This window comes from Mobula hypostoma, chromosome 2, assembly GCF_963921235.1.
Source record: "Mobula hypostoma chromosome 2, sMobHyp1.1, whole genome shotgun sequence".
Classification (NCBI taxonomy): Eukaryota; Metazoa; Chordata; class Chondrichthyes; order Myliobatiformes; family Myliobatidae; genus Mobula; species Mobula hypostoma.
In genome coordinates, this window is record NC_086098.1 from 185936289 (window position 1) to 185959816 (window position 23528).

Consider the following 23528-nt stretch of genomic DNA (forward strand, 5'->3'; position numbering starts at 1 on the left):
TACTCTGCCTTGGAGTTTGTCCTTCCAAAGTGTACCACCTCACGCTTCTCCAGGTTGAACACGATCTGTCACTTCTCAGCCCAATTCTGCATCCCATCAATGTCTCTCTGCAATCTTTGGCAATCCTCTACACTGTCCACAACACCACCAACCTTTGTGTCATCTGCAAACTTGCCAACCCACCCTTCTACCCCCACATCCAGGCCATCAATAAAAATCACAAAAAGTAGAGGTCCCAGAACTGATCCTTGTGGGACACCAACATACATCAAAGTTGCTGGTGAACGCAGCAGGCCAAGCAGCATCTGTAGGAAGAGGTGCAGTCGACGTTTCAGGCCGAGACCCTTCGTCAGGACTTGTGGGACACCAGTCACTAGTCACAACCCTCCAATCTGAATGTACTCCCTCCACCACAACCCTCTGCTTTCTGCAGGCAAGCCAATTCTGAATCCACTTGGCCAAACTTCCCTGGATCCTATGTCTTCTGACTTTCTGAATAAGCCTACCGTGTGGAACCTTGTCAAATGCCTTACTAAGATGTCCCTCCTCTCATTTGACTGTACACATAGATTCCCATTATGATTGTACAGAAGACATATTTTAGCCCTTTTGCTCTTAACATATCTATAGAATACCTTAGTACTCTCTTAACCTTGTCTGCAAGGGCAATCTCATGCCTTCTTTTAGCCATCTTGATTTCTTTCTTGTGCGTTCTCGTGCATTTCTCACACTATATATGTTACTCATTTACTCTGACCTGCTATACATTTTTTTTTCTTAACCAGGGCCTCAATACCTTTTGAAAACTAAGGTTCCCTCAACCTGTTATCTTTACCTTTTATTCAGATGGGCATATACTTTGTACTCTCAAAATTTCTTGTTCAAAGGCCTTCCACTTACCAAGTACACCCTTTCCAGAAATCGGCCTCTCTCAATCTACATTTGGCAGATCCTTTCTGATACCATTGAATTTGGCCTTTCACCAATTTAGAATCTCAACCCGTGGACCAGACCTATCCTTTTCCATATTTACTTTGAAACTAATGGCTTTATGATGACTAGATGCAAAGTGTTTCCCTACATAATCTTCTGTTACCTGCTCTGTCTCATTCCCTAATAGGAGATCACCCTCTTTATTGCACCCTCTCTTGTTGGGACTTTGATGTACTGTTCAAGAAAACTTTCCAAAACACATTTGACAAACTCTGTCCCATCTAGTCCTTTTAAAGTGTGGTAAGTAAGCAATAAATTTAGGTGTATGATTAGTGTTAATTTTTAGGAGTTGATGCAGACTCAATGGGTAGAAAAGGTACTGTTTCTGTGACAACGAAGCACTTACAATCAGCAGGCCCCACATAGAAAAGTTACAATCTGGAAAACAGGCAGAAGGAAATTCAATAGCAACTTCCAAAGTGACAGGAGAGGAACAGATGAGAGATTGTAGATGGATAGGGCATTGAACCTGCCATTACGGATGTGCACATGAAAATAGCCTCCTCTTGTTATTTGGTTGGTCAAACACACAAACTCCAATTAGTTAGACTATATAAGGGGTGATTAATAAGTTCGTGTCCTAAGGTAGGAGTCAATTTTAGAAAACCTAGCACATTTACTTTTCCTACATTTACACACTTAGTCCAGCGGTCGTGAAACATGGGGATCCCTTCTTTGTAAAAGTTGACGTCTTGGACCTGCAGAAGTGGTCCACAGCAGGGGTGATTGATAAGTTTGTGGCCTAAGTTAGAAGGAGATGAGTTATTAACTTCAAACTTTCTGCATAATCACTCAAAGAGTTGAACTGCATGTGCATGTAACGAGAGCTGTATAACTCATCTCCGTCTACCTTAGGCCACGAACCTATCAATCACCACTGCTGTGGACCACCTGGAGGTCCAAGCAGTTCTTGTTACATGCATGTGCAGTTCAACTCTGAGTGATAATGCAGAAAGTTTGAAGTTAATAACTTATCTCTTTCTACCTTAGGCCATTAACTTATCAATCACCCTTGCTCTGGACCACTTCTACAAAGAAGGGATCCGTACGCTCCACGACTGCTGGACTAAGTGTGTACATGCAGGAGGGGACTAAGTTGAAAAATAACTGTGCTAAGTTTTCTAAAATTGACTCCTTTTACTGTAGGACACGAATTTATCAATCACCCCTTGTACATTGTCACCTTGACTCATATGGAACAAGGTGGATGGTAGTGTGATCCTTTGAGCTAATTTTAGGATTACGTTGATATCACAGCTTGCAATAGTGAGTTGTCTATTGACTACTCATCTTTCGATAACAGGTAGTTAACTGTGGTCGGCTATGATTGAGAGCATGGCAACACTGTCAAGGGTTGCAAGTGGACAACATATCTCTCACACATCATAATCTTCAAGACGGTAAGTAAAATTTCAGGATTGTATACTTTGATAATAAATGAACCTTTTAGTTTGTTAAAAGGGAGGCAGAGAAACAGACAAAGCAAATTTGAAAAGTTAAATAAATACTAAAGGATGAACAATGTTCTGTGCATCATAAATAAATGCCCAAGTTAATTACTAATCCACGTATTAAGATTTTGAGATATACTTTCCCTCTGTCAGAATCTTCAGAGGGTTGTAAAACCATTATTGAAGATTCAAAGCAACACACTGGAAATATTTTTGAAACTACTAAAGCATAGCAATCTCATTATTCCTAGGTGCTTTTCCAAGTACAGATGTGATTATTGAAGAGAAATTCAAATACAGTGTTCATTACTTATGAGCAATGAACACTGTATCTGAGTTTCTATTTAAGTCATATTCGTGGATTAGGTAGACAAAGTACAAGCTAAGACATTATTGTACAGAGTTTCCAACACATGCTTAAGCTTAATAACAAAAGACAAGCCTTTCAAACTGAAGTACCTTGTCATCAACAAGACCCAAAAAATGAATTACTTTTTGACGGAGCCAAGCTTCCAGTGTCATAACACTGGTTTCCCACGTGAATGCTGCTTCTATGACACAAATTCCTTTCTATTTATCTCTTGCTTCTGATCGTCAAAATATCAACTGTGTTGATGAGTAAAAGAAATACATCAACTGTGTTGAAAATACCTTCATTGCCATACCATTCCCACCTGTCCCGTCCCTTACAACTTGTACTGTCAACTACTGGGCCCTCCTCTCTGTAGCCCATTGGAAAACCCTCTTCAACTCACACCCCCATAAAGGAAACAATGTTTTCCTGGCACCATGTTTACAATTCTATTTCTTCCTTGAGAGACCTTCTGCAAATTTCACCATGGCTCCAATGACACTCCCTGAACTTGTTAGTGTGGTGGCTACCCATTTCAATTTGACTTCTCATTCTGCCCATGGTCTCTTTTACTGCCACAATGAGGCCAAGCTCAGGTTGGGGGAGCAACACCTCGTGTTCCATCTGGGTAGCCTTCAACCTGATGACACGAACATCGATTTCTTTACCTTCCAGTAATTTCTCCCCACTCCCTCCTTTTCTATTCCCCATTTTGGTTTCCCTCTCACCTCTTCTGATTCCCATCCTCCTTCTCTTTCTTCCATGGTCCACCGTTCTCTCCTTCTACAGCATCTTGCCCTTGCACCCACACACCCCACCCCCAAATCTGGTCTCACCTGTTATCTGCCCGATTGAATTCCTTTCCTTCCCATCCTATTCTGGGTCCTGCCCCTTTTCTTTCCTATCTTGGCCAAAAACATCAACTATTTATTCCCCTCCACAAATGCTGCCTGAGTGGGTTCCTCCAGCATTTTATGTATGTTGCTCAAGATTTCCAGCATCTATAGAATTTCTTAAGTCATTGTTGATTTTAGACTTATTGTACTTCTGAAGAGCAATGGTTTAATTAAGTTAAAATTTATAAAAAAGATGAGATGCTTTCAAATTCAAGTAGTATGGATTAACCTAACTGAAGCATTTTACTCGAACTATACTCAGTAAAGTTCTAAATAATGAGTTAACCATAGCATAATACCATTATCCAGGGCTTTGAATTGTACCTTTAAGGGAACACTTGGCTAGTAGTTTTGTAAACAGAAACCAAGCTGCACTTGCATGATCACTGCTGAAATGTCACTTGAAATACCATAAATGGCACAAAAACCCACTTCATTCGGTTGTGTGAGCACAGAGCACAGGGATGATTGACCAAAGGTAAAACATTATGTGAACAACTTTTAAAAATGCGTCATTTTGGGGGAAGAAGGCTGGTATCAAGGAAACCTACCATAAGACCATAATTGCTGAAACCAATGACTGCATACGTGACCAATATGACAAGCAGAAAGAAAACTTTAAAGTTAATACAGAGAATAGTTGAAACCATATACTAATGTATCCGATTTCCAAAGCTGATTACATTAAAGTGATATGTCAAATATTTAAGTGCCATTTATTTGAATGTACTATGTGGGGTGTACTATGTACTGAACCCCTGAGCTCTAAGTCTATCTATTGAATTGTGCAGGGAAACATGTTCTTCACTTTGTCTCAGTTCTATAATGATTAAAAAATCTTACCAAATATCAATACCTGAAAATAAACTCAGCATGCACCATCTTCAAGTGCATTTTTAAATATACTGTGGATTCTGGTTAACTGGGACACATCAGGAACAGTACACTTTGGCCCGATTCAGCAACTGACCCAATAAGCCAAAGTTTCATGGAAATAGTTAAAAGTAGTGAAGCAACACACATCAAAGTTGCTGGTGAACGCAGCAGGCCAGGCAGCATCAGTAGGAAGAGGTGCAGTCGACGTTTCAGGCAGAGACTCTTCGTCAGGTAGTGAACTTGTCTCTTTCTCACTCCTGGCCATTTCTGCATCACCATGCCTGGATGCTTGAAACCGTAGTGTGCAAAACAATTCTGAATCATCTCACTGCTCATTTCTTGCCAACATTTACTGACAAAAAAAACCACTGAATTTTGAAAACTCACAACAAACACTATTTAAAAACTGTTCATTCGAAGCAGAGTGTAGTGTCTAATGGCCACGCAAGTGCATGCGACTAATGCTAGTTAGAAACTGCTCAGCAACAGTCTCCTGCCCCAATTAAGTGGCATCATGTCCAAAATAAATGAAGGGAATCCCATCAATTCTCAATTCGTTTTTGTTAAGAATTGTACCAAATAACTGGATGCCCCAATTAAGTGATGGCCTAATTAACCAGAATCCACTGTATTTCCAACTTCTCAATAATCATCATACAAATTAAGGGTATGTTGAGCAGCCGCAAAATTCTAATTCCATGTATAGAAATGTCCATCCCAACAGACAAAAAGAAAGGTTTCTCCAACAATTTACCAAGTGTGATTCTATGCAGCATTTGAAAGTTACATTCAGTAGATGTTGGGTGAGTTAAAAAGCGTTTATTTTGGTTAGGAATGCCACTACCACACAATATAATATTTCTTCCTTTCTTTGTAATAATAGTCAACATAATTAATAAGTCAAAACAAAAACTAGTGATATATCTTGTCATTAGAATTTCTTCCCTCTTAATTTGCACAGTGGCCATAATAATTGTTAACATTTTACATTAGACTCCCAGCAAAAGAAATGACACTTTCATCTCAAAGGTAAGAGTTGCTGAACAAAAGAAAGTAAATGAACAATGAATTTAATCCTATAAAATTTTCACCACTGGATACCTACTCTATATAAGAGATAGAAACACATGTAAATATATTCAGAGCCTCAAACAATAATGGCAAATAGCTTTAAGGCAAATATGTTTCTTTACAATTTCTATTTTAAAATTAATGCATCAGCATTACAAAATTAGACATTGGGTGTGTTTAAATACTGCAACCAAACTATAATCCAGACAGCACGAAAGTATCCAGATTTAAATGACAAATTTTAAAGTCAATTTCAAATATGCCCGTTTTTCTGCCTTTAGAGCTCTATTTCAGACAGACAAATTTTTGTTTTTGCAAAGTGAACCCTGGTTTTGTGACAGCACTGCTGTTTATGGTGCCTCAAACCTTCTGTGACAAGCCAATCTCTTCCAGTATATGGATAATATGGTTGTTCAAGCTAAAATGGCTGTAGATATTTCTTGCAACCCAGGATGACTTGGATCCCAATCCATAAATGCTGCCTGACCTCCTGCACATTGTCGGTTCTGCTGGGTCACCTTATTTTTGCTTGCCTCACATGTTGGGTCAATTATTTGCAAGCTTCGATAAAACTTAGAATTGCCTTTATATAGATGTAGTTGATCCAATTTTTATCATGGAGATAGTGCTGTATTTTAAAAACAGTATTTTAGGAAGAAGGACCAGAAGCACTCAACTTTAACCTTTTGATCAGGGGTCCCCAACCTTTTTCGCACTGCGGACCGGCCGATGGTCGGGGGGGGGGGTGGTGGTGGTAGGGTTGCCAACGGACAAGACTAGCAGTCAAATGCGCTGGGTTTACCCTGAGAAAGACTACAATGACCATGAAGCCTTGCGCGGGCACTAGTGTGCATGCGTAACTTGCGCATGCGTGTATGTTTTTTTCTACAAATTGTTTTTGGCGATTCTGTTCGGTGGGTGGGGAGGTGTTAATCACGACCAGAATATAGGTGATAATTAGCTAATACACTCAATTTCATTTCTAAAAGGGTTTATCTAACGAATTTAATATTAAACGCACAGCACATATTTTCCTCGCATAAATATAGTGATAAGTCAATTATCAGGGGAGGACAGGGGAGCTTGAAGTAAGTGTTGAACAAACTTCCAGTAGAAGTGGTAGAGGCAGGTTCGATATTATCATTTAAAGAAAAATTGGATAGGTATATGGACAGGAAAGGAATGGAGGGTTATGGGTTGAGTGCAGGTCGGTGGGAGGAGGTGAGAGTAGCGTTCGACACGGACTAGAAGGGCCGAGATGGCCTGTTTCTGTGCTGTAATTGTTATATGGTTATATAAGTAAGTCAATATCATAACATTTTAAGTAATGTTTGGATATTAAACATGCAGCACACATCTTCCCCGTATGAACATATAAAATCATTGAAACACACCAATATCACTGAATCAGTGGGAGCCCTGGGCTTGTTTTCCTGCAACAAGACGGTCCTATCGAAGGGTGACGGGAGACAGCGATACTTGAAGGGGGTTCCTTATGTCCAGTCTATTCTGCAATTTAGTTTTCGTTGCATTCATTGCAGAGATATGTTGGAAATGGAAGCAACGTTTTCAGTGCTTTTGTCGCTATCTCAGGATTTTTAGCCTTGACTTTGATCCAGAATGCCGGCAGAGATGTTATGTCAGACATACTTTTCAGCCCGCTGTCATTTGCAAGCTCGAGGATTTGATCTCCTTCCCGTGCTGAAAAGCATGATGAGTGCGTAATGACCTCGCGTGCGTAATGGCTCAACAGTGGGCGTGACAGGGAACGAGGAAAGGTGCAGCTGACTCCCATCGCCAAATCATATTGTTTCCTCGCGGCCCAGTGGTTGGGGACCGCTGCTTTTGATGATGGGTAGGAATGCTCTGCACATCAAAAACCTGATGTGCTTTAAACACATTGAAGCTGTTTAATAATTGGAACTTTCTCTTGGCAATACCAAGAAAAACACTAAATCCTTGTTTTCAGATTACAAATGGTCTACTTTTGGTGACTATAACATTCTTAAGATAAATTCATTTTGACGTACAAAATTACAACTGTGCAGTTATCCAAATTCTATGTTTTTAATTACTGTTAAATAATTAGGAGGCAACTCCAAGCACAATGGAATCCCTGCCGTCTGGTTTTATCAGTCATAACGTTTAAGTCAGGAGCATTATCTCGATTCTATTATGATGGAAGCTCCATAAATTTAGGTTAAAAGGAGAACCAGATATTCAAAGAACTGGATTGGCTGCAGTGACAAAATAAACAAACATTTGGAATAATCAAAGATACAGTTACAAAGATTCATAGCACAGTTGAGCAGAATGAGAATTTCTTACCGCTTCACAGCCTTTTGAGCTAACATTCTGTTCCCAGCAAAGAATGTGATGCTGCCAAGCACAGCAAGATACTGCAGAGTCTGGAACATATTCAGCTGAGTCCAGTATACATACATCAGTCCCAACATACCTGGAATTAAGCAGGACACGGAGCAACATTAGATTGGCTAAAAATGGTAGCCCTACATTGATAGACTACTAGACCACAAGACGATAAAGACATAGGAGAACTGGGCCACTGGGTCTGCTCTGCCATGGCTGATTTACTATCCCTCTTAACCCCATTCTCCTGCCTTTTTCCCCATAGTTTGATGCACTGACTAATCAAAAACCTATCAACCTCCACTTTAAGTATACTCAATGACTTGGTCACCACAGGCATTTATGGCAATGAATTCCACATATTCACCATCCTCTGGTTAAAGAAATTCCTCCTCATCTCTGTTATAAATGGACATCGCTCTATTCTGAGGCCCTGTCCTCTGGTCCTAGCCTCCCCCACTATAGGATATATCCTCTCCACATCCACTCTACCTAGGCCTTTCCATATTTGATAGGTTTCAAAGAGATCCACCCCCCATTCTTCTAAACTCCAGTGAGTACAGGCCCAGAACAATCAACTGCTCGTCTTACGTTAGCCCTTTCATTCCTGGAATCATTACCGTGAACCTCCATGGGACCCTCTTCAATGCCACAAACATCTATAAACTGCTTATAATACTCTAAGTGTAATCTGACCAATGCCTTATAAAGCCTCAGCATTACATCCTTGCTTTGAAATTCTAGTCACTAGAACACAAGAACACCACAGCACAGTACAGGCCCTTCGGCCCTTGATGTTGTGCCGACCCATATATTCCTTAAAAAAAGTACTAAACCCACACTACCCCGTAACCCTCTATTTTTCTTTCATCCATATGCCTGCCCAAGAGGCTCTTAAATACCCCTAATGTTTTAGCCTCCACCACCATCCCTGGCAAGTCATTCCAGGCACCCACAACCCTCTGTGAAAAAAACTTACCCCTGATGTCTCCCCTAAACTTCCCTCCCTTAACTTTGTACATATGCCCTCTGGTGTTTGCTATTCGTGCCCTGGGAAACAGGTACTGGCTATCCACCCTATCTATGACTCTTAATCTTGTAGACCTCTATCAAGTCCCCTCTCATCCTTTTACGCTCCAAAGAGAAAAGTCTCAGCTCTGCTAACCTTGCCTCATAAGACTTGTTTTCCAATCCAAGCAGCATCCTGGTAAATCTCCTCTGCACCCTCTCCATAGCTTCCATATCCTTCCTATAATGAAGTGACCAGAACTGAACACAATACTCTAAGTGTGGTCTCACCAGAGATTTGTAGAGTTGCAACATGACTTCTCTACTCTTGAACTCAACCCCCCTATTAATGAAGCCTGGCATCCCACAGGCCTTCATAACTATCCTTAACTATCCTGTGCAGCGACCTTGAGGGATGTATGGATTTGAACCCCAAGGTCCCTCTGTTCCTCCACCCTCTTACGTAACTGACCATTAACCCTGTACTCAGCCTTCTGGTTTGCCCTTCCACGACGTATCACCTCACACTTATCCGGATTGAACTCCATCTGCCACTTTTCTGCTCAACTCTGCATCCTGTCTATATCCTCTTGTAACCTTCGACAACCTACAGCTCCATCCACAACTCCTCCAATCTTTGTGTCATCCGCAAACATACTCACCTATCATTCTGCCTCTTCTATCCAGGTCACTGATAAAAATCACAAAGAGCAGGGGTCCCAGGACAGATCCTTGCAGCACTCCACTAGTCACTGACCTCCAGGCAGAATACTTCCCTTCCACTACCACCCTCCGCTTTCTTCCTGCAAACTAAATTTTTTATCCAAACAGCCGAAGTTCCACTGATCCCATGCCTCATGACTTTCTGGATGAGTTTCACGTGGGGGACCTTGTTAAATGCCTTGCTAAAATCCATGTAGACCACATCTACCACCCTACCCTCATCAATTTCTTTTGTTACCTCCTCAAAAAACTCAATTAGGTTCGTGAGGCACGACCTTCCCTTCACAAAGCCATGTTGACTATCCTTGAGTAGACAGTACTTCTCCAAATGCTTGTAGATCCCATCTTTAAGAATTCTTTCCAATAGTTTGCATACTATTGACCGACATAAGACTCACCGGTCTATAATTCCCAGGATTCTCCCTGTTACCTTTTTTTAAACAAGGGAACTACATTTGCTATTCTCCAATCCTCTGGCACCTCCCCTGCAGCTAGAGGTTTCAAAAATCATAGCCACTGCTCCTGCCATCTCTTCTCTCACTTCCCACAGCAACCTGGGGTACATATCGTCTGGCCCTGGGGACTTATCAGTCTTAATGTTTTTAAGAAGATCCAACACTTCTTCCTTAATCTTCACATTGTCCAGCACACAGGCCTGTTCTATTTCAACCGTACCCTGATCAAGGTCCTTTTCTCTTGTGAATACTGAAGCAAAGTATTCATTTAGGACCTCCCCAACCTCCTCCGTCTCCAGGCACATGTTGTCTTCTTTATCCTTCAGTGGCCACACCTTTATTCTTTTCATCTTTTCTTTCTTTATGGTTCTTTTAGTTTTCTTGTACTTTTTTTTTTAAAGTTTCACAATTTTGAAACTTCCCACTAACTTTTGCTATATTATATGCCCTCTCTTTTGCTTTTATGTGATCTTCGACTTCCTTTGTTAGCTACAGTTGCCTATCCTCCCTTTAGAATACTTCTTCATCTTTGGGATGTATCTATCCTGCGCCTTCAGAACTGCTCCCAGAAACTCTAGCCATTGTTGTCCTGCTGCCATCCCTGCTAATGCCCCCTTCCAATCAACTTTGACCAGCTCCTCTTTCATGCCTCTGTTATTCCCTTTACTCCACTATAATACAGATACATCTGACTTTATCTTCTCTCTCTCACTGCAAAGTGAATTCAAAATACGATCACTGCCTCTTAAGGGCTTCTTTACCTTAAGCTCCCTAATCAAATCTAGTTCATTACATAACACCCAATCCAGAATTTTCCCTAAGTAACTCAACCACAAGCTGCTTTAAAAAGCCTCTCATAGCTATTGTGCAATTCCCTTTCCTGCGATCCAGCACCAACCTGATTTTCCCCAATCTACCTGCATAATGAAATCCCCCATGAGTTTCCTTAGTTAACCAAACGTAGATCTGCCAGTATCAAATATAGAGTTCCATAATTTTGATTCACTCCTTTGGTTGCTGGATATAACTATGTACAATCTAGGCTGGGTCATGCAATCAAAATGAATAACACCAATAAGTAAAACCAAATAAAGTTGTGAAAATGGTAGAGCAGAAACCTATTCAAAACTAAGTGACTGATGCATCGGAACACTATATTGTATTTAATAATTGGGTTTTAGGATAAGTTTCTTTGCATACTGTACAAAAAAGTTGTGCTTTGCAAAAATTGTCATGACTGATGCAATTTTTATCTGAATTACTGTCATAGTGGAAATGAACTTTTTTTTAGAAAACAAATCGCAATTAAAATGCTTTCTAGAAAGCACTTTGACTAAATTTACAGGAACACAATGGGTAATTTTCAGAAGTAAACTAAAATTGCAAGCCATGGGTGTGACACAGGGTGTAAAGGGAAAGATGATATTTTCAACACTGCAAATAAGGATGACAAGACCAAATAACTAGTTTAATAATATTTATGATTTTTAAGTAAATGCACAATCGTACTGAATTTAAACACACTGTATAATATTTAAAAATTATTAGTTTCTCAAGAAGTGAAAACTTACCAGCATGACCCAAATGGAAGATAATAGTACTTGGTGAAAAGGTAAAATTAGAGATGTTGACACCCAATTTGATCCACTGGAAGAGAAAAGAATTTTAATGAAACAAAGCTAAAATCACTATTTCTATAAAACACAAGGTCAACATTTAAAGATTTACATTACATCTTTTTGTAATCATAATATTTCTCTAACAGGATCATTCTAACTTAAGAAATGAATAAAAGGGCAAGAAAAGTCTATTAAGTTCATCTGTTCACCTCGATCAATGCCAACTTCAAAGTGAGATTTAAAAATAACTAAGGGAGATTTCTTCATGACTCCCAGTGTTGCAAGACAATTAAACTGAAGCTCACTCTTAATGTGGACAATTTATTTAGAAATACAGCACTAGAAAGAAGTGCTATCAATAGCATCAAAATGACAACCTGATCATTAAGACAGTTGGACCTCTTGGACTCTTTCACTAAACAGTAATTGACATTTTTGTAGAACTCAGTAAATAATTCAATACTGCTCTCTTGTAGCGTTAATGATGTCATTTGAGCATTTCGAAGATCCATTAGGACAACATTTTAAAGATTTATCAGCGCAGATTAATGGCTGGCAGTCATTTCATTGCTACTTTAATTTAATTCTGGCGTCAATCTTTGTTCATGACCTTTGTCTGCATCATCTCAGAAAAATACTTTGTAGTGCATGATTTGTTTAAAAATTATACTCACATTACATTACCAAGTCCTACCTGATCTCAATACATTAGTCTACAACTGTAGCATGAAACACAAAAATAACCTAAGATCTAAACACTTGTCCTTTCACTGATTTATCCACAGCACTTCGGATTTAGAGTGTCCCTTTTCTATCAACTGTATATGGAATCATTTTAACCTCTTTTTTATATGCCTCAGAAGAGCAGTTCACAAACCCCATTATTAACCAGCTTTCATGCTGTTCAATTTGAAGTTATTAATTGGCCCTGAAGTGCTCTCCCTATTCTCTGCATTGAGAAATTTGAAATTATGACAATTAGTCGAATTTGCAAAATTTCCAACTATGCCAGCCATTTAATATGCATATTAGTTTCCCAATTGAGAATCTATATATAAAGTAAGCAGTAAAAAAAGGTACAAACAGAACAGCCAGTAAGTTATTGTACAGCATTCATGGTCCAATAAGAAAACCTTTGACAGTCACCAGTCATTCTTTTGCCATTTTGATAGAGTATATATATCAAGATATTGAAAACTGCATTTACCCTACTCTACCACATATCACACTGAAAAGAATAATTCACAATACATCATGGTTGTTCAATAAATGGCTTTTGGAAGACAACTTTAATGGTCATGAAGTTTAGATAATAAAAAAACCAATTTTTACAGAGGACATTGTGGACCCCATTTACTGGGCCCTTATTTGCAGAATACAATGACATTTCAAGAAGTTATTTGAAACTAATTTCAAAGTATTTGAATGCTTCACTTTAGAAAGCCAGCCTTACTTTTGTTGTGACTTGACATTTCTCCTTTTTTCCCCCTCTGAGAGAGATGAAGAAGAGGAAGCAGCTGATTTGTAAGGTCTGGCATCACTGTTCCTGCCCCTCATCATAATTGCTATTGTTGCTGAATGCTGTCAAGTCATCATCGACTCATGGTGACCCTATGAACTTGTCCATAGGGTTTTCGTGGCAAGATACAGAAGTAGATTGCCAAGCCTTTCTTCCACGCAGATACTGCTATTACCAGGTTCGGACTTGACCAGATTCTAACCCAGGACCATCCGCCTCGAGGTGCATTGCTGATGCCACTACACCATGAGCCGGCCCAATTAGTGCTACATAATTACTTTTATTTTTGTGGTTTTGTTTTACAAACATCAAGGTTCCAAAGTAAAGTAGAAGATCAATCAATAATATTTGATCATTAATCTGGTAGGTACAAGGCAATAAGTGCACATCTAGATGTTTGGTAAAAATATGAAAAGGCTTTAGATGTGATACCCGTGTGAATCCATGCCTTACTTAGAATTCTAGTTGCCAACATTAATGTCATCTCTACTTCTTAGTGTTTCCTTGGACCAGCCAGATAAAATATGGAAACAATGAAAATATAAAAAGGAAGCTATGCTTCAATTTGCCAAATGTATTTTCCTTAGTACTAGAACTTCACATAGTATACAAATATTGTTCACAATATAATCAGAGCTGTAATTAACCTTTAGCAATATAACAAGAAAAGATTACATTGAATAGCACTGTTGTAATCAAAATTCCAGTCATTCACAGCATCATAAAAAAACTAATAAAATGTCTGCTTACCAGAATGATAAGTAACAGAAGGGGTGCTAAAACAAGGGCAGTGAAAGTATTGGAGACGGCAATCGGTGGTTTCTTTTCAGGTTCTCTAAAGAGATGCTGAAAAACAATGGTGTTAAAAGATCATTTACCATGTTGCAGCTAAATTATGTAAGAGTATAAATCAAAATTAAATTAAGTATGATTACTGATCCTAATTCAAGTCTTGAACTGTACTACTATATCAAAAAAATGTAAATGTCAACTAAATACCTCGAAAGTCTCTCCTTCCCTAACATTCATAGTTATGATTAATAAGGAAGGAGCCAGAAACACAGTTATGCTGTTAAAAGATTAAGGGGAGAAAAGGGCACTAATTTTAAGGTGATGGAGGTAGTATAGGGGGAATGATAAGTGTAGGATTTTCCTCCCAAAGAGTGGTGGATGCATGGAATTTGCTACCTGGATTGGTGGTAGAGACAATACATTAGAGACATTTAAGAGACTCCTTAGATAGGCACATGAATGAAAGAAAAATGGAGGTCTCTCTGAGAAAGAAAAATTAGATTGATCTTGGAGTAGGTTAGAAGGTCAGCATACATCAAGGGTCAAAGGACCTATACTGTCTCATGTTAAAAAGAAATACAAGTCCCTTATAAACATGAGCATCATATTACAAGCAATGAGCTGGCCAGCCGGACAATATGTGGTCAGTGAAGGGGCATAACTGAGAAGGAGTGGAAGCAGACAGAGGAATTATATAGACAGTTGTAAGAAAGAGTTTGTGAATCCTTTGCAATGACCTGGTTTTCTGCATTAATTTCTCATAAAATGTGGCCTGATCTTCATCTAACTCACAATAATAGACAAACAGAATCTGCCCAGACTAATAGCACACAAACAATTGTACTTTTCATGTCTTTATTGAACACATTGTTTAATCATTCACAGTCCAGGTGGAAAAAAGTATGTGAACCCTTTTATCTAATAACTGGTAGAACCTCCTTTAGCAGCAATAACCACTACCAAATATTTCCTGTAGCTGCTGATCAGACTTGCACAACAGCAAGGAGGAACTTTAGACCATTGCTCCATACAAAACTGTTTCAGTTGATCAATATTTCTGGGATACTTTGCATGAACAGCCTTCTTCAGGTCATGCCACAGCACCTCAATTGAGTTAAGCTCTGGACTCTGACTTGGGCATCCCAAGACACAATGTTCTTTTTAAATCATTCTTTTATTAATTTACACTTGTGTTTTGGATCATTGTCCTGTTGAATCATCCAATTTCTATTAAACTTCAGAACTTAGAACACTACCCTAACATTCTCCTTAATACAATTTTGAATTCATTGTTCCTCAATGATTGCAAGCTGTCTGGGCCATGAGGCAGCAAAGCAGTTCCAAACCATGATGTTCCTTCCACCATGCTTCACAGTTGGGATGAGGTTTTGGTGTTGGCGTGCAGTGCCCTTTTTCTTCCAAACATAGTGATGTGCATGTCTGCCAAAAAGTTCAACTTCTGCCTCATCTGTCCACAGGACATTGTCCCAGAAGCATGGTGGAACATCCAGATGGTCTTTTACAGACGCGTAGCAGCGTTTTTTGGAGAGCAGTGGTTTCCTCCATGCTGTGCTTCCATGAACACCATTCTTGTTCAGTATTTTTTCTTAAAGTGGACACATGAACAGAGACTTTAGCGAGTTCTAGAGATTTCTACAGGTCTTTTGCTGTTACCCTTGGGTTCTTTTTCACCTCCTTCAACATTCATTGATTGGAACACCTGACTCCAAACAGATTTTGTAGAAGGCATCACCCCAGAGGTTCACAGACTCTCGAACCTTGACTGTGATTGTTTAAATGGTGTATTCGGTATTGATGAGAAGTAGTACAATTAATTGTGTGTTATTAGTGTTAGATTTTGTCTGTCTATTATTGTGACTTAGATGAAGATCACACCACTTTTTGAGTAATTAATGCTCTTGGAGTGATCTTTGCAGGTCAACCATTCCTAGGGAGAGTAGCAAAAATACTGACTTTCTTTCATTTGTAGACAATTTCTCTTACAGTGGACTGATGAACACTCAGGTCTTTAGAAACGCTTTTGCAGCCTTTTCTAGCTTCATGCTTCTTTAAAATCCTTCTTCTAAGGTCCTCTGAAAGTTGTTTTGATCGTGGCATGATGCACATAAGCAGATCTTTCCTAAGAAGAGCTGGCTCTGTCAGTAACCTGCCTTTGTGTGTCTTCTTTATATCTCATCTCATTGATTGAAACAGGGTGGGTGTGGGTGTGGGTGTGGGTGTGTGTGTGTGTGTGTGTGTGTGTGTGTGTGTGTGTGTGTGTGTGTATATATATATATATATATATATATATGTAAAATAAATAAATATATACACACTATAGATGAGAGAATTTAAAAGTTTGTTGAACATAGAAAGGGCTTAAGGTAGGGATAGGTTCAGAAACAAACATTATGGAAATGTGCTATTATATAGAGGAAAGGAAAATTAAATAGCAGCAAGTAGAGCCAAAGGACTCAGAACACGAGGTGAAGAAATAACACATAAATGGCTCAGAATGCATGAGTAGCACAAGGAGAACTGGCTTCAGTAGCCCTTGAATTCAGTGGAAGAGAAAAGTCGGTCAACGATAAGGTTGCCAATCACCATACCAAGTGTTTTCCAGAAGAGGGCATAATCCAAGTACCAGTCTGTTGCCTTGTATGAAGTGCTCAACAACAAACAAACTACTGGAGTAACTCAGGGTTTGAGCAGCATACATGGTATGGGGTGGGAAACTGTCAACACTCTAGGCTGAAATCACGCATCAGGAGTGAGTGCAGTAAAGAAAGTTGTTAAATATAAAGTCGGGAACTGGAGAAATGTGCCCAAGGTGATTTTTGGACTGAAGAGGTGTCTCCAAACAAGTCAAGAGTTGTAGTTAAGGTGCAATTCCTGACTTGTTTGGAAAGTGCAGAATTAAACTTTTATGGGCAGAAAGCTCTAAATTTCCCAGTCGAAATATGGCAAGCTACCTGAAAGTGTAGACAGATCGAAGATACATTTCAGTCTTAGAAGGCATATTTAGTTTTACATGTTTTTAAATACATAGATGTGAGATAGCTATAAACTATAATGCAAGTAAATTAAAGGGAATGAATTAACAGCAAGTTTCTGTTTTGAATTCACTATTACTGAGTATTGAGAAAGCATGTTAAAATACAGCATTAAAAAGGCTAAAAGCAATTTAGTTTTATATATCAGGGCATTTTATAGAAAATTTCCAAAACAAGAATAAAAAGGTATAAAAGCCACAGAACAATTAGTATAGATTGACTAGAACAGGGGTTTCCAACATTTTTTATTCCATGAACCAATAGCATTAAACAAGATGTCTGCAGAGCCCAGTTTGGGAACCCCTGGGCTAGAGTAATGGCAGGGATAAGCAGCTACAGACAGTTATGTAGTAAAATTTGAGGTTGATAGATTCTTGATTACTCAGGGCATGAAAGATTATGGGGAGACAGCAGGAGAATAAGGCTAAGAGAGAAATGTATTGGCCATGATGAAATGGCAGAGTGTACTTGATGGGTCAAATGGCCTAATTCTGCTTCTATATCTTATGGTCTTAACTGGAATAATATTCACTGCTCTTCTTGAAATATATAAGAAATTTGTAAAGTGAATTTTGTTAATACAAAAAGGAAGAAAGACAAGTTGTTTGGAGAATTTGGAGGGATCATTAATTTGCAGTGGCAAGAAAAGTGAAGAAAATAGGTAACAGATTCCATTAAGCAATTATATATCATGGATTGCTTTGGCACAGAAAGCAATGATAACAAGAAAATTTGAGGAAAAAATGGATATACATTTCATGTGGAACTATAAATCAAAGATCACCATAATTGATATAAAAAATTATATGCAATATACATTTATTAGGAGTTCGAAGAGATTTGGCATGTCAACAAACACACTCAAAAACTTCTATTGTTGTACCATGGAGAGCATTCTGACAGGCTGCATCACCGTCTGGTACGGAGGGGCTACTGCACAAGACCGAAAGAAGCTGCAGAAGGTTGTAAATCTAAACAGCTCCATCTTGGGTACTAGCCTACAAAGTACTCAGGATATCTAGAGGGAGCAGTGTCTCAGAAAGACGGCGTCCATTATTAAGGACCTCCAGCACCTGGGGCATGCCCTTTTCTCACTGTTACCATCAAGTAGGAAGTACAAAAGCCTGAAGGCACACACTCAGTGATTCAGGAACAACTTCTCCTCTGCCATCCAATTCCTAAATGGACGTTGAATCTTTGGACACGACCTCACTTTTTAAATATACAGTATTTCTGTTTTTGCACGTTTTAAAAAATCTATTCAATATATGTAATTGATTTACTTGTTTATTATTTAAAATTTTTTATTAATTATTATTTTTTCTCTCTGCTAGATTATGTATTGCATTGAACTGTTGCTGCTAAGTTAACAAACTTCATGTCACATGTCGGTGATAATAATCCCCATTTTGATTCAAAGTTCATATAAATTCATTACCTTTACCTTCTTAAATCTAGTTCATTGAATTGCATTCAGAGATTATTATTTGTAATCTTGCAATTTGCATAAATTAGAACTGACAGTATGCGATACACAACATTTGCAAAAAAACCTTGTGGAAAGATGGCAATTTAACAGATTGAAAATGGCAAATGTAACTTAATACTGAAAACTCTGAGGCAGCACATTTTCATTTTATTTCTTTGTTTAAAGACACAACATGGTCACAGGCCCTTCTGGCCCAATGAGCCTGTGTGACATAATTACACTCATGTGACCAATTTTACACTCATGTGACCAACTTTGAAATGTGGGAGGAAACCGAAGCACCAGGAGGAAACTCACACAGTCAAGGAGAAAATTTGTTTTTAAGAGTTGGGGTCTTTCCCAATTTACATTTATTTTACGTTACTTCTATTGGTCATTGGATGGATTCAAAACTACAAGTTCATTGTAAAATCGAAGTTAAATTGACAGATTGCCGAGGTTTGGCGCCATCATTATATACTTGTATGTCTTTACCAAACATGACAAACTTAAATGAATGCAAAATAATCTAAAGAATGTCACTACATGTAGTATGAGTCATGCTGCTAATGCAATTCATGAATGTTAACAGCCTGGCATGAAGTATTCCCTGTAGTGCAAACTGTTACTCCAGCATTTATAATACCTGGACTAAAATGATGCAAAAATTCAGCAAGTCTTACATCTGCAGAAAGGTCATCATTAAAGTTAACCTACAGTTAACTTAATTTTCTCTGTGTATGCCATTTAACCCAAAGGCTCTCAGTATTTTGTTATTATTTTAGATTTCTAGTATTACAAATGTAATATTGTTCTTAATTGGACCAAATTATATCAGAACAATGCCTGTTATTTGCAGTTTAGTCTTACACAAGCACCTACCTGAATTTCAGGCTTGGGGGCAAAGAGATTCCGAGACTGTACTGGGGTTGGAGCCTCCTCGTCAGGAAACTTAATCACAATATCAGCCTACAAAATTCATAAAAATAAAATGTTAAAACATGCAATTTATGCTAAAATGCATCTTATTAAAACCTTTGGTTGTCTCATAATCCAGCTATTATTTTTGCATGAAGCTTCAAATATCGAAAGAAATCCAAAGGTCCAAAGGGAACTACCAACATTTAACTACTGCAATGCAACTAATTCTTGTATGTACATAGACACATATAGAACCCAGGAGAGCCTACTCTTGCTGAGAATCCCCAACATTACTCTGCGAAAATCATCACTCTGAACCTAGGTTAAGTCAGATCTGGTGTGTGACTGGAGTTTGCATTTAATTTTCATGTAGATTCTTGTCCTCACATAAATAGTTATTTATGCAATTCCTTTTTTTTTCCTTATTAACTTTACATCAACTTCAGTTTTTGGACATCTAGTCAATCCTTATTCTTGAGATGGAGATGCTGGTGAGATCAAACCTCCAAGAGTGTCTGGGGGCAGGGACCATGGATGGTGCACCAGATCTAGGAAGATTTGGTTCATTCATGTTGATAAACAACACACACTTTCTCTTTTACTTGGACCTAAACAATTATAATGGTCCCTTTGCAGTACAGATAAGCAGCACAGTAGATTCTTAACATAATTCCTTTCTACTTTATATTGAATATGTTAGAATATATGTAGCTAAATTACAAACATATTGAATTGAAGGTTATGATACACAAATATGTTAACAGTAGGATTCTCCTGGATGCCTCAGCTCATTAGGAGAATTGTAAGTATTAAGCAAAACTGATCCTGTTACGAATTCTCATGGAGATTACTGTAATAAGTATTAGAATTTAAAAAAAATCTTTTACTAGTGCTGCAACCTCAACAATAAGAACAATTATGACATCAACTTGAAAATAAATTCTAGAACTGCTGCTTTCCTGAAATTTCTTATCCATAAATGGATGCACCAGGTCACTCACCCAACACTAAATACAATTAGATACCACTTTGACTACCTGAAATTATTGAACATTTCCATTTTATCAATTAAACTCTTTTCTGGGCCCTTGTAGCAGAATGTTCAAATTATGAATCATCCTTAATGACAAATCAATACTTAGGAGCTCAATACCATGCAGGCTTCAAAGAATGATACTACTAAAACACGAAGCACCAATCAAAGGAACTAGGAATGTTATGGGTCATATTCAATCTCAACTACTTGTTAAATAGAAAATTAAAATCGTGCACCTACACAAGGGTTGATATTGTGGCATACTTTAGGAAGTAGATACAGTGGGGTTTTCTTGCCATGTGTAGCTAGTGCAATTTTTTTGTAACTCAAACATTTTTTGTAACACCGTCAGTACATGCAAATTATCTATATGAAATAAATATACTTAACATATTACAATGAAGCTATTACTTTGAAACACCAGTTAAAAACTCAGCAGTAAAAAAGCATAGGGAACATAATTTTATTTTTGGGGAAAAGAAACAAGACAAAGGAGTGCAATGATACAGTACATTGTACAAATTCCAAATCATTTAAAAACATGCGAGTCACCTCCAGTATTGAAAATATTACACATTTTGAAAAAGTAAAAAAAACTGTTCAATGAAAGAACAAACTCACCAAATGCCATAAAATTGGGTTTTCAAGTGTTGCATCTCCAATTATCAAAAAGAGTGAATAGGTTCCAGAAACCGAATTAAATTCAGACTTTCTTTCTGTCACATCCAGGTCAAACTTGTATACATTTTTACTGTCTGGTTCAGCCACAAACACCACTTCCTGTTCAGTTTTCTGATTGTACAACCGCACAAAAGTCTAAAACATACAACATTCACAATATAGTCCAATATTTAATAATGTAAAGCTTGAAAATGAATGGATATTTTAAACAATAGCTCACAATAATGGCATGAGAGCCTTTTTTGGCTGTTAAAGCTTAGTAGCAGGGTTTCCCCTATGTTGGTGGAGGCCATGTCATTGCTGAAATCCCACCATGGGAACCTTCAATTGTGAAAATTCCCCTTAGAATCAATGTATGGACAGTTTTAGGGCCGAAGTTGGCAATTCTGGGTAAGGGTGGTTTTCAAGTTGGGCATAGTAAATCTGGGTAAACAAGATCCAGCCCAAAGACTGCGTAACAAGGTACCTTTGTAAAACACATGTAAAGAGGAAGGTGGCAGTAAGTATACAGTACATACTTGATGTGGAGTAAGCTCATCTCCAGTGTTTACATCAACCAGCTGGAATGATAAGGCGAAGTTCTGGTGACTATCAGCAGTAATAACACCCTTGGCTTGTGCTGGATAAATCACCCTAATGGGATAAACATTGAAGATGATACTAAAAATATTTTAGAGTACTTTTTTTTGTATAAAATATATACTCTTATTAAAAAGCTACAATTTTAGAAATATTTCCATAAACAATTATATTTCTTTACCTAGTGGTCTTTGGTGCAATGCTCTGATCTTTGTCAACAATGGAAACATCAACATTTGTAATCCCAACTTCAGTAGCAACTTTGATTTTCAGCTAGATTCAAACAAAATGTTCATGTTTATTACATAGAATTAAGAACAAGAAAGAGAAAGCTATTAAATTGATAAATGGAACGCAATTCATTGTTGTTGCATAGTACGGTATTTGTCAATATGGAATGGAGAATGAGCTTGTAAATCTGGCGGAAGCAAGAGATGATGGGAATGGCGAGGGTGGAGTGCACAGGAGAAGCGTGGCACAGATGGCAGAGGGGTGGCACAGGAGCAGATACACCCATTCCTGAGCCAGCAGGCAAGGTGATTTGATTCCAAACATTCGGCTTATTGATCATTACAGAACGTCTCTCTGGTGCCTCCATCTCCCTCCCCACTCCCCTTTTCCCAACCTAGATTCCCCTCACCCTGTCCCCTTCCCTCTCTCAGTTCACAATAGAGACCCACATTTATCATCACTCACATCAGTCATGAAATTTGTTTTTTTTTGTAGCAGCAGTACAGTGCAATACATTAAATGACTACAGTACTGTGCAAAAGTCATAGGCATCCTAGCTCTAAGGTGTGCCTAAGACTTTTGCACAGTACCGTCTCTCTTCAAACTGTTCCATTATGGTCTGCAAGTTAACTTGCTGATGTTCTGAACTGCCAGCCTTGACATTATTTATAGCATGAGATGCTGAGTAGGAGGGAAGACAACACAGGTTGGCACAGAAAAGGTTGCCTAATCAGGCAAAGAATTTTTACACAGTATAGGCTACACCACACCTGACATCAAAGGTAACTGACTCTGGTTGGAGGAATAGAAATAGGAGTGAGAATTATCAGAAAGAAGCCTGGGAGATAACTGGTGTATGGAGCACAAGAAGGCAAAGCCAAGGATCTGAAATTACTTTCAAATAAATTCTACAAGTGCACCATTAGTCAGGATTATGTGGTGGGGAATACTCTGAACAATGTTGGAAACATATAACGAGATACAAGGATAACATCTTGGAAAAAGAGTTGGGCTTGTAAGCAATCTTCGAAAATGTATATGAACTTGTACAAATCATACAATATTTACGGAGATAAATGGCATAAGTCTATTTCATACTTTCCTTTTAAAGAAATTCTTGTATTAAACCATTTAAAATGATGCACCTACCTCCACATGATTTCCCCTAAATCGGTTATCACCATCCACAACAATAGAGAAATCGTAATATCCACTTGGTGGCTTTGCCTCCATAAAATTCAATTCAAAAACATCACTAATGAAAAATATAATATTAGGTGTCAATAAATATTTAATGCTATCTGATAAAATATTAACTTACAGAATCAAGAATCACTAACGTGCATTATTCACAGGAAATTTTGCCTTTCCCAATTTCAAAACAAAGCAGTTTCAATAAAATAGTGAAATTATGTACACGCAATATGAAAAAGG

The 23528-nt window shown here is 38.2% G+C and overlaps 1 protein-coding gene across 2 annotated transcripts in view; it reads right to left on the reverse strand.

Moving 5' to 3' along the window:
* rpn2 (ribophorin II) overlaps window positions 1–23528 on the reverse strand; it is a 74067-nt gene that overhangs the window by 14562 nt on the left and 35977 nt on the right. For both annotated transcript variants that reach the window (XM_063041253.1, XM_063041254.1), the window contains exons 9-16: window positions 23244–23349; window positions 22045–22136; window positions 21803–21917; window positions 21225–21419; window positions 19529–19615; window positions 14084–14179; window positions 11767–11842; window positions 7968–8097 (exon numbers count right to left, since the gene is read on the reverse strand). In XM_063041253.1, coding sequence (XP_062897323.1) covers window positions 7968–8097; window positions 11767–11842; window positions 14084–14179; window positions 19529–19615; window positions 21225–21419; window positions 21803–21917; window positions 22045–22136; window positions 23244–23349 — 897 coding nt within the window. The remainder of the gene's footprint in view (window positions 1–7967; window positions 8098–11766; window positions 11843–14083; window positions 14180–19528; window positions 19616–21224; window positions 21420–21802; window positions 21918–22044; window positions 22137–23243; window positions 23350–23528) is intronic.